This window comes from Prionailurus bengalensis, chromosome C1, assembly GCF_016509475.1.
Source record: "Prionailurus bengalensis isolate Pbe53 chromosome C1, Fcat_Pben_1.1_paternal_pri, whole genome shotgun sequence".
Lineage (NCBI taxonomy): Eukaryota > Metazoa > Chordata > Mammalia > Carnivora > Felidae > Prionailurus > Prionailurus bengalensis.
In genome coordinates this window covers 194,236,559-194,252,040 of record NC_057345.1, presented here as the reverse complement: position 1 = coordinate 194,252,040, position 15,482 = coordinate 194,236,559, and the positions used below count along the sequence as shown (strand labels likewise).

The window sequence follows — 15,482 nt, the reverse complement described above, 5'->3', positions numbered from 1 at the left end:
CCTAACACAGAATTCCCCTTCTTCCATTCCAGATATTCTCCTTCCTGCATCACCTGGCTCTTCAGATGCAAGTACCACTGCTGCCCCTCTCCAGCATGGGCTAAGCACTCCAAATGGTTTATAGTTCACTGAAAAGGCCTGTCTGATTGAGTGCCCACAGAGGGATCTCTCTTCAAAAGCATAAGCCTCCTCTCCTGAATTCTAACTGGATAGGAAGGGAGTGCAGGCATTGACCTAAGTATTCTTTCCCTACAGACCATGCGGGTAAGCCTCCACTATAGGTCTGCTGTAGGGAGGAGTAAAAATAATCCCAACCACCTCTCACTTAAATAGAGTGTATTTTTCAAATGATAAAATCTTATCACAGGAATCTGTATGAAGAACACAAAGGTCCCTTACACAGCTGTAGCTTAGCAGGCTGACTAACAACAAAGCCTTTCTGAGTCCTTCTGGCACTATAACCCTGGGCAACTTCACAGGCAGGCGCGAGAGGACACCAGGGATGGATTAACACCCATCGTCCAAGGAACAGACAACTGAAGGCGATAGTTCTCAATCAGGACCCACGTCAGAACTGTCTGGGGAATACTGAAATAATCTGGGACTCGGCTGAGACCTACACTGAATGAGTGCCTGCCTGTGGACCAGATGGTTTTGTGACTGCCCCCATCCTACCCACGCCCACCAGCACACCCTCTGTGTGTGAACATGTGTGTGCTGTGTGTGCATCTGTGTCCTGAGGTATGGAGGGAGAAACCAGAAATCGCTCCTGCTGCCTTTAATAGCAATTGTTTTGTGATGAGAAAAGCAATGGCAACATTTTAAAGAATAATGATTATTCTCAAACTCAAATTATATTAAACTCGAATGTGTGTATGTGACTTTCAATAGGTTTCTCCTAATAAATTTCTGATGATCATTTCAGGAACCTACTTTTATGTGAAAACCAGGACCATACCCTGTGCGCAAGATAGAAATTTCTAAAGATGCTTTAGGAAAGAAGAAATATCTTACCAAAGTTACTATTGCACATTCGGCTGTTAGCTGTGCAGCACTGAAAAGAGTACGAACAAATCTGTAAATAAATTTGTGTTCAGGATCATGCTTAAAGTACTCCTCTGGAACTTTTTCTCGCTGAAAGAAGAAGAAAATGCAGTGTAAATATCTGTCAAAGAAAAATACCTAAGTGCCCGTAATATAGCAGTCTTTACTTGCGCCCACGTGCCCCTTAGAGTAATTTTGATTGCGTGACATGTCTTTCAGTCTTTTGAATATAAACAATGGGATCTTAAAATACCACAGTGCTTCAATACTCACCACCATTCATTAAAGAAAAATACAGGCACGACCTCAGAAAATCTGTTATGTGTTCCTTCCTACTTTCCCCCCACAGCAATCTAACCAAATGCAAACTATTTTTAGGCTCAGGAGTCTGGTTGTTCAGACAAGTCATACTTCTCTGCAGTCAACTTTGAAACACCATTTTCAGTTTCCTGTAACCACAAGGCACTAAGTGTGTGCTGACCTATGCAACAGTCACCAGCCACCTGTGGCCGTAGAGCACCTGAGAAAGTGACTTTTAAAACTGTTATTTTAAGTGATTTTCTTCACAGAGATCATAACATACTCATTAGGTTTATTTACAAATATATACAGTCTGATGTTACTGAAGATTAGCTTTTAAAAAGGTCTATTTTCTGTTATTTGGGTACGTTTACTCACTTTGGCTCACTAATTAGACAAAGCAGCAAATCCGTTCTTACTCTTTCATATCCCTTCTACAACATTCCTTTTGTAAAATGATGACACAACATGGGGTAGGGAAGAAGACTAAAGATGAGTCTGACTTCAAGCTGGAGTGAGTAATTTTCTTTTAGCAATTAATATCAAATCAAATCAGCATGAAATAAACACAACTGCATGAGAGAAAAATACAACTTCAATAAAACTGACACTTACTGTGAGTGGATGTGATCTCTCATCAAAAATATCCAAGGATCTATTTGCATCTCTATAAAATAAGAATGCATTTAAAAAATTAATTCAGGAATTAATATCTTAGTAATATATCTGCTGGGAGTAGAGAGGGGAGTGGAAGAAGCTTAACCTTCAACAAAGCAAACAGTTTTATAAACTCTTTTGTATTCTGGCCTTAAGAGGGTTTCCTGACCTCTTTTTACTCAACACATCAAGTTCTGTGAAATCTTTCCTACAATGACCAGCCCAAGCCAGAGTTGCCTTTAACACCGACTTTCCCTAGCCGGCAACGCTACCGAAGCCAATATATTTTCACTTCTCTAACCACACACTGGAACACAGAAAAACATTTCATAAAGCCATAGTGGTGGGCAATGAAGTCTTCAGAATTTTAATAAATGTGAATATGAAATTCATGGTTTTCCCCTGTTTTTTCCCTCTCTGTAGTTCTCTATATTACACATTCTTATCACGTATTTCTTCTTGTCTCTCTTAAATAGTTTGAGTTAAAAATGTAACCTTCTTCTTAATTTTCAAAGTCTTTTTGTTTAAAAGTTCACCACACTAATACATTGCGCTCATTTAAACAGTGGTTCTCCAAGTGTGGTCTACAGGTCTCTAGGGTTCCCCTTTTCAGAGACCCAGGAAGTCAGAACCGAGGGAAATATTAAAGACATTACTCGCTCATACACTTTTGACATCTGCAGTGATTGTATAAAAAAATAAAAGGGAGTAAAACTGCTGGGTTCTGAGCATGAATCAAGGCAGTGGTACCCAACTGTACCTAGTCATTCTAGTCTTCACTGCCACTTGCAGTTGAAAAAAAATTCTGCTGTACTTAAGAACATCTTTGGTAAAGCAGGCAAATTTAACAGTTATTAAGCCTTGACCCTTCTAATATTCTGAATAAGCAGAAAGTATATATGAAACACTTCCGCATACTGGAAGATAGTTAAGGAAAAGCACTTGCGACTTAGTTGTGAGCCGAACAAGCCGCTTTTTTCATAGAGCACCATCTTTATTTGAAAGCGCAACTGATAGTCATTCTCTTAAAAATGAACAAAATGAGGGGCGCCTGGCTGACTCAGTCGGTAGAGCACGTGACTCTTGATCGCAGGGTCGTGAACTCAAGTCTCATGTTGGGCATAGAGTTTACTTTAAAATAAAAATTAAAAAAAAATTTTTTAATTAAAGTGAGCCTGAAACTTCAAGGAAATAACTAAAGTATTTGTTGCCAATGATAAAATTCAGGCTATCAAGCTAAAAAAATCAGGATTTTGGAAAACTTGTACCTTTCAATGGGAGCTTCAGCTACTGTGAGCCTGATAGCTTCTCAATACCTAAAACACTTTTCTGGTAAGACTGCTGGTCTTTTTTTGTTAGTATCACTAACAAAAGTGAGATTTTGATACTGTATAAAGAAATGTGAACTAGTACTTTCCAACTGATCAGTGCATATTATTATGAAATCACATACACGTAAAAGATCCATTCAGTGTGCAAGATAGATAGATCAATGTATTAACAGAGTACAAATTCACAGACAGGATTTAAAATTCTGTTACAATTTAAGAAACTAGTCCTTGTGGACTTTTGGTGCAGCATCATAGAACATCCACGGTTATCTGAAGGCTTTAAAAGCACACCTTTGTCCAACTATGTATCTGAAAGAGGCCAGCTCTTCTTCATAGTGTTTCTTCAAAACAAATCACTGAAGACAGACAGGGTATGAGAATGAGCTGTCTTCTATTAAAACAGATATTAAACAGATTTGCAAAACTGTAAATCAATGACATACTTTCCACTCTCTTGTTGTGGATAATAGCTACTTTTTAATAAAAGATATGATTTCTGTTAACACTGGGCTTCCCAATCGGGGATGATTTTGTTCTCCAGGGGACATGTGGCCAGGTCTGAAGACACAATGCCGAGGGAGGGAGAGGGTGCTACTGGCATCTAGTGAGCTGAGGCCAGGGATACTGCTAAACATCCTATGATATGCAGGCCAATCCCCCCAAACAAAGAATTGTCTAGCTCAAAATTCCAATAGTGCCATAAAAACCATGTTTTAACATACAGTGGATTTAATTTTTTAATTCTCAAATTTAATTTCTAATACAGTAAATATAACCCACAGGAACAAATACTCTTTGGGTCTCAATATTGTAATAAAAGCACTCTATAAGTTTACTCTAATGATATCTATAGTTGTTACCTAACACTAAACTTGGTATCTATCAAATTAGCTGGAATAACAAGACAGGTTTGAAAAGAGCTCACCTGTTCTTTATGTGGTAGTATATTGCTAAGGTCACACTGTGGAGGGAAAAAGAAAACTGTAACAATTGATTTTACCATGTTAGGCATGAAGACATTTTCTTAAGAGGGGTTGGGAGGGAGAGAGGATCTTCCCAGAGGCCTAGTGGCCCTGAAATCCTCTAATTCAGAGCAGTTTATATGGGCACTTTCCCCCCTTGTTTTAGTTCGTTGGCTTTGGCAAAAATAGGAGGACCAAACTGCTAGGTAATATGCTGTTAGAAGACAAGTTCTGGCTGATAATTACAAATTATAAATTTATTACATATTTTCCCTGTCATTTGTCCTTCTACCCACAGAATCTTTCCTCCTGTACAAGTTTTATCGTTTGTACACATGCTTAAATTTAAGCCATAAGGTAGTTTTTGTATTAAAAAAAAAAAAAAAAAAAGGTTAGGCCCTGCATTTCAGTTGATTTAGTTCACTATCCACCAACCCACCCATTTTCCATTATTTCCCTAAGAGTAAATTAAAGTGTTCTGTACCAAATAAAATCATTTAAAATCACTTTTGCATAATTAGAAAATTTAATGGTAAGTATAAGTACCCACAAAATCGATGATAGGTCTAGCTATCCCGAAATAAGCGGTATTAACAATGCAGCATCATACTACACAGTATAGTATTTAATGACAGGTATTTCCAAATTAGTTTGAATAAAATATTAACGAACAGATAGACAGAAGTCTCTCAGACACTCTTTAAATCACTAGTCCTAAGTTATTCAGATGTTTTGTATTAGGCAACAAAGGGGTTCTCCTGGTTAAGTTATATGCTTCCCTTTACCCTCAAAGTATCTAAAATGAAGCTCAAAACAATTGAGGGAAGGCAAATCTGAATTTTAACTAGGTCTGTTGGGTGAGCACTTGTAAAAAGGCCTATAACGTTATTAGCATCAAAGATGGATACTTCTATAGTGCTTCAAACAGTTTCAACTTCAATTTGATTTTAAGATCACAGAATTCAAAGTTCTATGATGAAAAGGACCACTAAACCTTACGTAGCATTTAATGAAACAACCCATTTTACCAATAAGGAACCAAGGCTTAAAACTGACTTGCCCAAAGCCCCACAGATGGTCAGAAGCAGTTCTCATTCTCCTACACTCTAACCAGGCAGTGGTTCCCCAAGCTTGCTGCACACTAGGATCACCTGAGGAGCTTTAAAAACTGCCTGGCTTCCACCTCAAGATGTTCTGATTTAATTGGCACTGGGTAGGACTTGGGCATCAGAAGGGTGTTTAAAGGTCCCTAGGTGATTGCGATGTGCAACAAAATCTGGGAATGAATGAATCATCCAGAATGCTTTTGTCCATATAATTATGCCCCCTATCCTTCCTCAGCCTATCAAAAGGGTTGTGAGAGTGTGGTGGGGGAGGGGAAAATGCATGTATTTGGAAACACAGATCTTGAAAAAAGCTGTGTGATTCTAATAGCCCCCCTCCCCACTGAGAACAATGCCCTACCCCAATGTAAACATTTTTCAAAATCATTCCTAAAAGCCACTTTGCCCTATTAATTTTCTCAGTAAACCTTTATTTCACCAATAATGAATGCACTGAATCAATATTTTTTAAACTTAGAGCAAATTAAACTTAATATACTTCCACAAATTAGACTAAGTTGGGAGAAACAAGTATGAAACCTACTTGTCTGAGCAAGATTAATCTTTAAAACCACTTTTGAATTATATACTAAAACATTAGAATCTTTTGAACTCAAAAGCTGGGGACTCTAGCCAAAGTAAAGTGTTCTTTTACACGTGGGTTTAGTGTCTTGGCTGAATAAAAACATTCAGTGATCACTTGTTAGGTGCAAAAACTCAGGATTTTAGACTTTTGGGGCTCAGGTTTTGCTGAAACACAATTTAATCTCAACTACTGTTATTTATAAGGGAGAGAGCAAAGTTACATTTTTGTGATTGTGAACCTGCTGTCTGTAATTAAAGTAGAAGTTACTAATAATTTAAGTAGCTGAAAAAGCTTGGTACATTAGAAAACAAATAAGTTAAAAGCTAACTGTTTTGAAGACTGAAAAATAAAAGTAAAGATGAGAATATTAATATTTTGAAGTAGTGTTTCCATACTGTGTTCTGGAAAATCCATACTCCTGTCTCAAAGAGACATTAATAAATGTTCCTTGGCCAATCTCAAAGAAGTCAAGAAGCACTGCATCCTGTTTTATTTTTTCCTCTTAAATAAGCTTGAAAGGTTCATCTTTAGGGTGTTCCGAAAGTGCAACTCCAACTGTGGATTATGAAGTGCTCTCAGAAATTAAGGAATACTTGTCATCATCACAACGCTGTTCATGTTTGCTGAACTATAAACCTGACCAGCTATGTTTCCAAAACCATCTCTGTTCTCTGCTGTACTTTTTTTATATATGGACTGATACAGTGGGGCCTGGAGATATATTTCTGTATCCATACACACATATAAAATTAAAATTAAGTATATCTATTAAGTTAAAATTTCCAGTTGAGCAAATCTCATCCATAAAGCTTGAAGAATTTGTTCCTTAAGATAGGCTCGATATTTATTTTCCCCCTCTCTGAGAGATAGGAAGGAGAAGTTAATTTTCACACAGAAAAAGGGCAGGGTAAAAAAACGCACGATAGGGAAAATCTGACAAAAATTCAATTACGTTTAAATGTAGATACACTCTGGTGCCAGTAGGGGACAAAATGTTCCTTCTTTCAAGAGTAGCTTCCAAAGTAATACACGTTGTTTTAGACTTATGACTCATAAAGAAATACTTTTTCCTAGAAATACCCAATAAAAAGCACCTCTCCCTCTCCTCATCACGTTCAACAATGTCTTCACAACAGAAATGCACCAAGTAAGAGGTGCACTCTCTCTGGGATTTCTTATTTGCTAACTGGCTTTCCCTTCCACCAGGTACTCTAAGATTAAAGTGGAAATTGAATACTCAGATTTAGGTCCTTGAAAGCAATATAAAAGTGATACCAGTTTCTTAACCTGATCACTGAAAAGGACAATCAAGTGACTGAAATGACCAAGTATAGCTAGGATGCTGTTTTAGCATAAGGGGGTCTGTCACTCAGCCCTTGGCAACCTAGTTGTACTCACCATTTTATTGTGGTTCTAAGATTAGGCTGGCTGACTGTGCTGTCATCTAGAAATATTGTTGAGCATGAGCTATACTTTTTAGTAAGCTGCCCTGGAGATACCTGAAGGGGAAGGGAAATAGAAGAAAATGTCACAGTAAGTTAAACCTATAAAAGTGTGTTTTTTCCTCGGTTAAAATGTCAAACGATAAAGCATTACGTTTTTTCTTATACTTCATGAACTGCTTGAGTGTGCTATCATGTGCAGTGCTATGGGAAACCCAGTGGATACTCTAAATTCCCACATGAGGTTTAAGGAATGGGTTATGAACTACTGCCCTTGATAAATTACCTATTATCAAACCTGATAAGCACCTATTATAAATTCCCTTTATAACAAGGTAAAAAGTTTAGAATAAGACTTCAGTGTTTTTTTTTTCTTAAGCAATGAAAAGCAGCTGAGACTTCCATTTCTACTATTCATTTACTACAATAAACTGTAATGCCTTGTAGAATATTGATGCAAAAACATTTTATCGCAGTAAATGAAAGCCAACAACAAATGTGTCAGTTCAGGAGACAGTGTGATGAAACAAATGTCCTGGAGTCAGAGGCTGTTTGTACCAGGGCTGCTCTATCACTAATAAGCGAAGGGGCCATAGGTCCCTCTGGGCCTCAGTTTCCTTATCTGGAGGGTAAGAGTATTGCTTTAAGATTCCCTCACATCCAAAAACAGATAAAACAGCTTACGACAACTTAACTTTGACTTCACGTTTGAATAAGATTGCCATCGCATTACTCAGGTGAGAACCTCAGAATACTTTCCATTCATTTAAAGTTTTTATTAATTCTATTCTATTCTATACGTGCCTGCCTCACTCATGCTGCTCTCTTTGCCTACAATGTCTTTTTCTTCCTCCATGTCTCAGCAAGCTTGATCTCATCTACCTCCAAGGAAGGATACCTTTGCCAGTAGCCACACCACAAAATTTCTCTTTCTGTACACTCACACAGCTCATCTGCCACTTGTTACATGCTACCAATTGCTTACAGGGTGTCCCCCTCCTTAGAAAGTAAGCTTCTCCAGGAAAAGGAGGACTCTTACTCCTCCCACCTCCAGCTGCTGAGCACAGAATCTGGGGCAAATCAGGAGTTCCATAAGTGTCTGACAAATTATTTAAAAATCAATTACAGTTGGAAGGTAAATCTTACTACAGATACAAATTTATCTGCGGAATATATCTGCAGTGGTGTCAGGAGAGGTGACAGTGAGCTTCCGGAGACCCTCTATGCAGTAATAAATGATCTTTAAAACACTTTAGAAGTATCCATTTATCTGGGAAGAGCCGGGGTATACAGCAGCAGTCAAATACTGAAACAGCCTAAACTCTGGGAGGACAAATCTCTTCCTTAAAGTAAGGCCAATAACTGAGAAGTCAAAATGGCAGCATTCAATACCGCAAAATACCAACAATTTTAGTGCTTAGTTTGTTGGGTTTCATTTTTGTTTCTGTTTTTTTACTAATTCAGATGAGCCTTCCTTCCTCCTATTAATATAAAATAGGGTTTGCCATCCTGTCAGACTCTCCCACTGGCATCCTCCTTGAATACAAGACAGATGGGGCGGAGAAAAAATCTAGTTGATACTTTTTAAATTATAGAGCATTTAAAAACTGCCAGCAGCCAATAATCAGAAATATCCGCATGGCATATAAAAACGCCACTTCACTTATTAATAAAAAATTCCAGACATTATATTTTTGAAAAGTATCACTAACTTCTCCTTTAAGCCAGAAATGTTCAACTGTATCTAAAACTGTTATGTTCCTTAAGCTATTCAGCTAATATGTAATTTACTTTAAGAATCTCAAAAAATACAGCATGAAAATGAAAATTAATTCATTTAAATACTTTCATTCTAGGGGCGCCTGGGTGGCTCAGTCCCCTAAGTGACTTCGGCTCAGGTCATGACCTCGCAAGTTTGTGGGTTCAAGCCCCGCTGCAGGCTCTGTGCTGACAGCTCAGAGCCTGGAGCCTGCTTTGGATTCTGTGTCTCCCTCTCTCTCTGTCCCTCCCCCACTCATGCTCTGTCTCTGTCTCTAAAAAATAAATAAATGTTAAAAAAAAAAATTCTAAATGGGAAGAAAGTTATGTTTTTAGGCCACTACTACTGGGTATAATATAGTGTATATTACATCATAAGAAAAGTCAATTCTGACCAAAAACCTACACTGGGGAGCTATAAAAAGAATAGGAAGAAAATGCACCAAAGTGTAGACTAGTTGGTAAAGCTTTGGGTTGGTTATATTTACTCCGACTTTCCTCCATTAAAAATTTTTTTTCTGGGACACCTGGGCAGCTCAGTCAGTTAAGCGTCTGACTTTGGCTCAGGTCATGATCTCATGGTATATGGGTTGGAGCTCCACATCGGGCTCTGTGCTGACAGCTCAGAGCCTGGAGCCTGGTTTGGATTTTGTGTCTGCCTCTCTCTCTGCTCCTCCCCTGCTGTGCTCTGTCTCTCAAAAATACATGTTTAAAACTTTTTTTTTCTATTATAAATGTATATTGGTTTGTCTCTAAAAATATTAGTATGAAACATTAAGAAATTTTAATTACATGTGGCCTTATAGCCATATTGGGCAGGGGAGGGAGTTAGTGAATCAGGAACTTACTGTCTACTGACTAGATCTAACCAAAGAAACATTGAATACTTCCCCATCAGTCCAGGCCTACTTTTCAGTATTCAGTAACATCTAATATTCAACTAGAGAGTGGCAGAATTAAGTCTCTGAGCAAAGCCTGGATATATTAGCTGTAATTATTTATTAGCTTAAAATTAGCTGAAATTTTAAGACAATTGTCTTCTATGGTTAAAGGCTTAACTGTTGGTGGCTTACAGCCTCAATAAACTATACTGACAAACACAGGGTTATAAAATGCAAATACTAAAACAAAAAAACAAAAAAACAAAAAAACAAAAAAACAAAAAAACAAAACCAAAAAGCAAAAAACAGTACTGGCAGTGTAGTGTTCATAGATATTATTTCAGTGGTCACTAGAAGAGACAAAGGCAGGATTTATCTTCATTGAGCACTAACAGAATAGGTGGGCTTTTACAATCTTTACAACAAAAGGAGAGGTTATTTCATAGACTTAAGGTTCAATGGCAAAGACTAGAAAATAATCACAACTAGAAGTCTAGGAAGTCACAACCCAAAACTTACCATCAAAGGTCAAGTACCTGTTGAAATCCTGCCCCCACCCACTGACTTTTCCATTGTGCCTACGGCTGAAGTTCACTTTTGTGTCTCCCCTTTTTCACAGGACAAGTTTTGTCTTTCTTGCAATATAACTTAAAAATTCCCAGCACTTTACACATTAATAAAAACTACGCTTTATCTATGTTGTGCATTAATGGGGCAATATGACAAGGTGCATGGTTTGAATTGTTAACCACAGCCTTAGTAGAAAAGTATAATACGCAAATTACAGGGATAACCAAAAATACTGTCTGATTTAATATGATTAATTGTGTTAAATTAAAACAGATTCTAAGTTTGAGTTAAACATGGTAAACGATCACGTATCTATTTCCGCTCCCCCTCCTTTCAGAGGTTACACACAACACAGGATAAACAGCAGGTGATTTTTAACGTGTGAAAGATGACCTGACTAGACAAAGGAATGGCAGGTGACATGGAAGAACACAGAAAACACAACCAGGATGCTACAGGAACAGGAACAAGAAAGCCAGTTGTCTTAAGAAGCCATGGCAGAAAAAAAAAAAAAAAAAAAAAAAAAGGGGCGCCTGGGTGGCGCAGTCGGTTAAGCGTCCGACTTCAGCCAGGTCACGATCTCGCGGTCCGGGAGTTCGAGCCCCGCGTCGGGCTCTGGGCTGATGGCTCAGAGCCTGGAGCCTGTTTCCGATTCTGTGTCTCCCTCTCTCTCTGCCCCTCCCCCGTTCATGCTCTGTCTCTCTCTGTCCCAAAAATAAATTAAAAAAGTTGAAAAAAAAATTTAAAAAAAAAATAAATAAATAAAAATAAAATAAAACAGATTCTAAGTTTGAGTTAAACATGGTAAACGATCACGTATCTATTTCCGCTCCCCCTCCTTTCAGAGGTTACACACAACACAGGATAAACAGCAGGTGATTTTTAACGTGTGAAAGATGACCTGACTAGACAAAGGAATGGCAGGTGACATGGAAGAACACAGAAAACACAACCAGGATGCTACAGGAACAGGAACAAGAAAGCCAGTTGTCTTAAGAAGCCATGGCAGAAAGAAAAAAAAAAAAGGGGCGCCTGGGTGGCGCAGTCGGTTAAGCGTCCGACTTCAGCCAGGTCACGATCTCGCGGTCCGTGAGTTCGAGCCCCGCGTCGGGCTCTGGGCTGATGGCTCGGAGCCTGGAGCCTGTTTCCGATTCTGTGTCTCCCTCTCTCTCTGCCCCTCCCCCGTTCATGCTCTGTCTCTCTCTGTCCCCAAAATAAATAAACGTTGAAAAAAAATTAAAAAAAAAAAAAAGAAAAAAAAAAAAAAGAAGCCATGGCAGGCTCAGAATTCAGAGGCTCAGCCCCAAATCTCCACAGTGAGGCCCATCAGTTAACAAGGACTTCCAATGAGATCTGAGATAGGCAGGGACCACTACACATTTAAGAGAAGCCTCCAACAAGAGACTGAAACAGGAAAAAGAAACTGATAGGAATGATAAAATTAAGAAGCAAATGAAACTTAAAAAACTCTTAAAGGCCCTCAGAAAGACAAGAAATTGCATTGGTGAAAGAATTAAAATGCGATAAATAAGCATAATAAGAATAATAATGCTATAAATAAAAATCATTTAAAGGTCATTTTTTGAGACCTTTATAAATTAAAAATAAGATAAAACTAAGTATTCAAGAGAAGAGTCAGAGCATAAAGTCAAGAAAATCTCTAGGAAGTAGAACAAAAAGACAAAATGAAAACAGAAGGGGAAAAGATTAGAGATCCATGCAGCAATACTGCTCTAAGAGGCCCAACATCTGAATAACAGAAAATACCAAAACAGAATAAATAAATTAATTAATTAATTAATTAATTACTTTACTAGGAGGAGGGATGGTCTACAGACTTACTGGCCCCAATAAAATGAAAAGGTCCATACCAAACCATATTATGAAATTTCAGAATCCCAAGGACAGGGAAGGTACTCAAAGGTTCCAGAGAAAGAAGGGATGAGGAAACAATGACTAAAATCAATAATGCACAATGTCAATAGACTTATGAGCAACACTGTAAATGAGAAGACAAAAGAGAAATGTCTGTAGAACTGCCAAAATTAGTTTCAACCTAGAATTCTATACTTTCTCAAACAGGAGTTTGAGACAGGCTAGATCTCTAAAAACTTCTGTCCATTCCTAGAAAAATGGACTCCAGTAAAACAAGGGCATTTAACAAGACAAAGGGAAACAAAAATTCTAGGACACAGGGGGACTCAAAACATGACAGTAGTTATGTGAGATCCCAGATGACTTCAAGGAGATATCCTAGGAAAACAGACACAGAGCTGGCCTAGCAAAAACCAGTCTACTCTACTGGAGTAGAATGACAAAAGGCTGTCTCCAAGAAAAAAAATGGAACAGACGTGTTTTAGTAAACGAAAAATATTTTTGATAGACATGTGACAAATGTTACAGCATTTGGGGGAAAAATAGCTGTTAGAAAATAGGCAAGTGAATATCGTCAGGAAATTAATTCCACACACACACAAAATGGGGTATGTGAAAGTAGGAAGGCCCGCCAGGGAGCTACTTACAGCATCTGGCTGTGTGAGATCATGTTGGCTAGCAAAATGGGGACTGGATTACCCTGGAGAAGTGCTGAAGTGCTCAGGTTTCAGAAATGTTTAAGAAAAAGGATGAAGTGTATACGGGAGAAGGCAGAGAACTACATGGCTCAGCAGTGAGTATCTGCACAGTCATAAGAAAACACTGGTGCTGATTTAATAAGAACCATGATACAGGCTGAGGCAACAGAGGGAGGGAGGTAAGGCCAAGGTGAGTGAGGGAGCTAAGCTTTCACCTGGCATGACAGCAAGTGGATAGAGAGCGCTACAAATTAACTTGGTATATTTTTGTTACTTTGGTTAAAAAATAAGATTAAAAAATTAAAGCGAACAAACTGAAGGTAGAACTTTATATCACAATCATGTTTTTAAAATTTAAGTCAAATGTCAGGACCCTTAAAAAATGAGGATTACTAAGCCAAAGACTTCCCTGAATACATTTCATAATGAGGAAAATAGAAGAGATTTAGAAAACCTACAAAAAGAGGTCCACACTAACCATACTGGATCCATTACATTTTTTAGGAATAATGGCAGACACATTTTTAATTCAAACTATTAATTTTTTAACTTTTCAACTGTTTACTTACATGGTTTAAATGGTTGCTCTTCCTCTTTTCTCGCACTAAGAATAAAAAAGATTAACTGATCAATTCTGATACAAATGCCATAGAAAAGTAAAAGTAGCTGCTAATTATCTGATGGATTACCAACATACAAAAGGAGATCAAATTCCATTTTTAAAATATAATTTCCAACAAAATTCATAATTTAAATCACCTAGCAAGATGAATCCTATAGTAAAATCTAAAGACTTAGTTTTAGTTTTTGACTCGACAGATATTCCCTGTTAGGTACAAATGAAAGGCTCCCCACGTACAAAAGAAAAGGACAAAGCAAACCACACCAGGTAAAAATTTAGCTAATAAAAATGTTTATCTGTTCTATATCTGAACCACTACACAGTAGTATTTTCTAATTCTCTCTATATAGCTTACTTTAGTTACCAGGATCTGCCAGCTCTAAGAACCAGTCTCTGGCCAGGCACTGATCTGTAGATGCATCAGTATCCTGGAAGCATCCTGAAGCACTTATTGGTAATCTACTAATACACCTTACTAAAAAATAAATGGGTCATTACACAACTGGAAAGTAATCTACCTTAAATTTATATTTTAATGAGTATGTTAACCTAACTGGACATATCTACAGCACACAAAATCACTTTGCTCTAACAAAGGACAGCAGTAGAATAAAAGGGTCCAATGAGGGTCTCGGGCCACACTTTGTTTCCCACACTGTCTCCTTTAATGTGGCGTGACATCAGAGGTACGCACTCCTTATGACTGAGGCGAGAGAGACAGGAGATAGCTTTTAACTGTCTCCACACTGTCTGTATCAGGTGGGCAATCCATGTTTCTGGATGAACCTGAGAAATACAGCAATGCTAACCAGAAGTGATCTGCTTGCGATAGGCTAAGTACACACACTATGAACATGCAGGTTAAAACACTCCATTATTTATTGTGCTGCATCACTTCAAATATTATGGAACCCTCACTTCTTTTATCTCTGTCATAATCAACTGAAAAACTTGGTCACATATGGCTTTTTAGTTCAAATAAATGAGGATTTAACATAACATTAAGGAAAATAAGCAGGAAAGCAGGAGTGCTAAAAAATCTCCAGTTCAGACTCTCATTCTAAATCAAGGGCACAGGCAATGTATACTAGTTTCACTTGTGGAAGCGAACTTTCTAGGAAACCCCACAGGCTATGTTTGTTCCTACAAATCCTGCCACATCACTACGTTAGGATGAGGAAGTTTTGAATAGCTCAAAAGTTCTGAATGGCATAAATGTGGATGTGAGATAGGCTTGTTTGGTTGAGCACTGTGTAAAATGGGGCCAGAATCACAGAGTTAATCCCCATAAATTGATGATTTTTTAAATTTGTTAAATGAAAACCAAACTGTGGCCTAAATCCTATCACTCATCTCTAAAATGTGTGCTCTTTGGAACAGGGGAAAAAGACAAAGTGGTATGAGTTAGACCACATCTAAATCATGTGGTCAACCGACTGTGTTGATAAAGAGGTGGCAAATGTGTGAACAGTCCACGTGTTCTGCCAACTAAATCAGTGACAACGAAAGTATATCATCACATATTAAAATAAGTGAATACATGAAAAAGTGAAACACTTAAACCAACGTATGAGTTCTTCTAGGTTCCTTCAATAATACACAAAACAAAGACGGTTTTCAATCTTTTTTTCAGAAGAAAAAAAAATACTGTCT

At 37.8% G+C, this 15,482-nt stretch overlaps 1 protein-coding gene across 3 annotated transcripts in view; it reads right to left on the bottom strand.

Annotated features, from left to right (window-relative positions):
* The window catches only part of CCNYL1 (cyclin Y like 1), a 36,164-nt gene that overhangs the window by 7,718 nt on the left and 12,964 nt on the right, over positions 1-15,482 (bottom strand). For 2 of the 3 annotated variants that reach the window (XM_043577639.1, XM_043577640.1), the window contains exons 3-7: positions 13,777-13,811; positions 7,382-7,482; positions 4,258-4,293; positions 1,960-2,011; positions 1,015-1,134 (exon numbers count right to left, since the gene is read on the bottom strand). In XM_043577639.1, coding sequence (XP_043433574.1) covers positions 1,015-1,134; positions 1,960-2,011; positions 4,258-4,293; positions 7,382-7,482; positions 13,777-13,811 — 344 coding nt within the window. The remainder of the gene's footprint in view (positions 1-1,014; positions 1,135-1,959; positions 2,012-4,257; positions 4,294-7,381; positions 7,483-13,776; positions 13,812-15,482) is intronic. The other variant, XM_043577641.1, reaches the window with a different exon arrangement.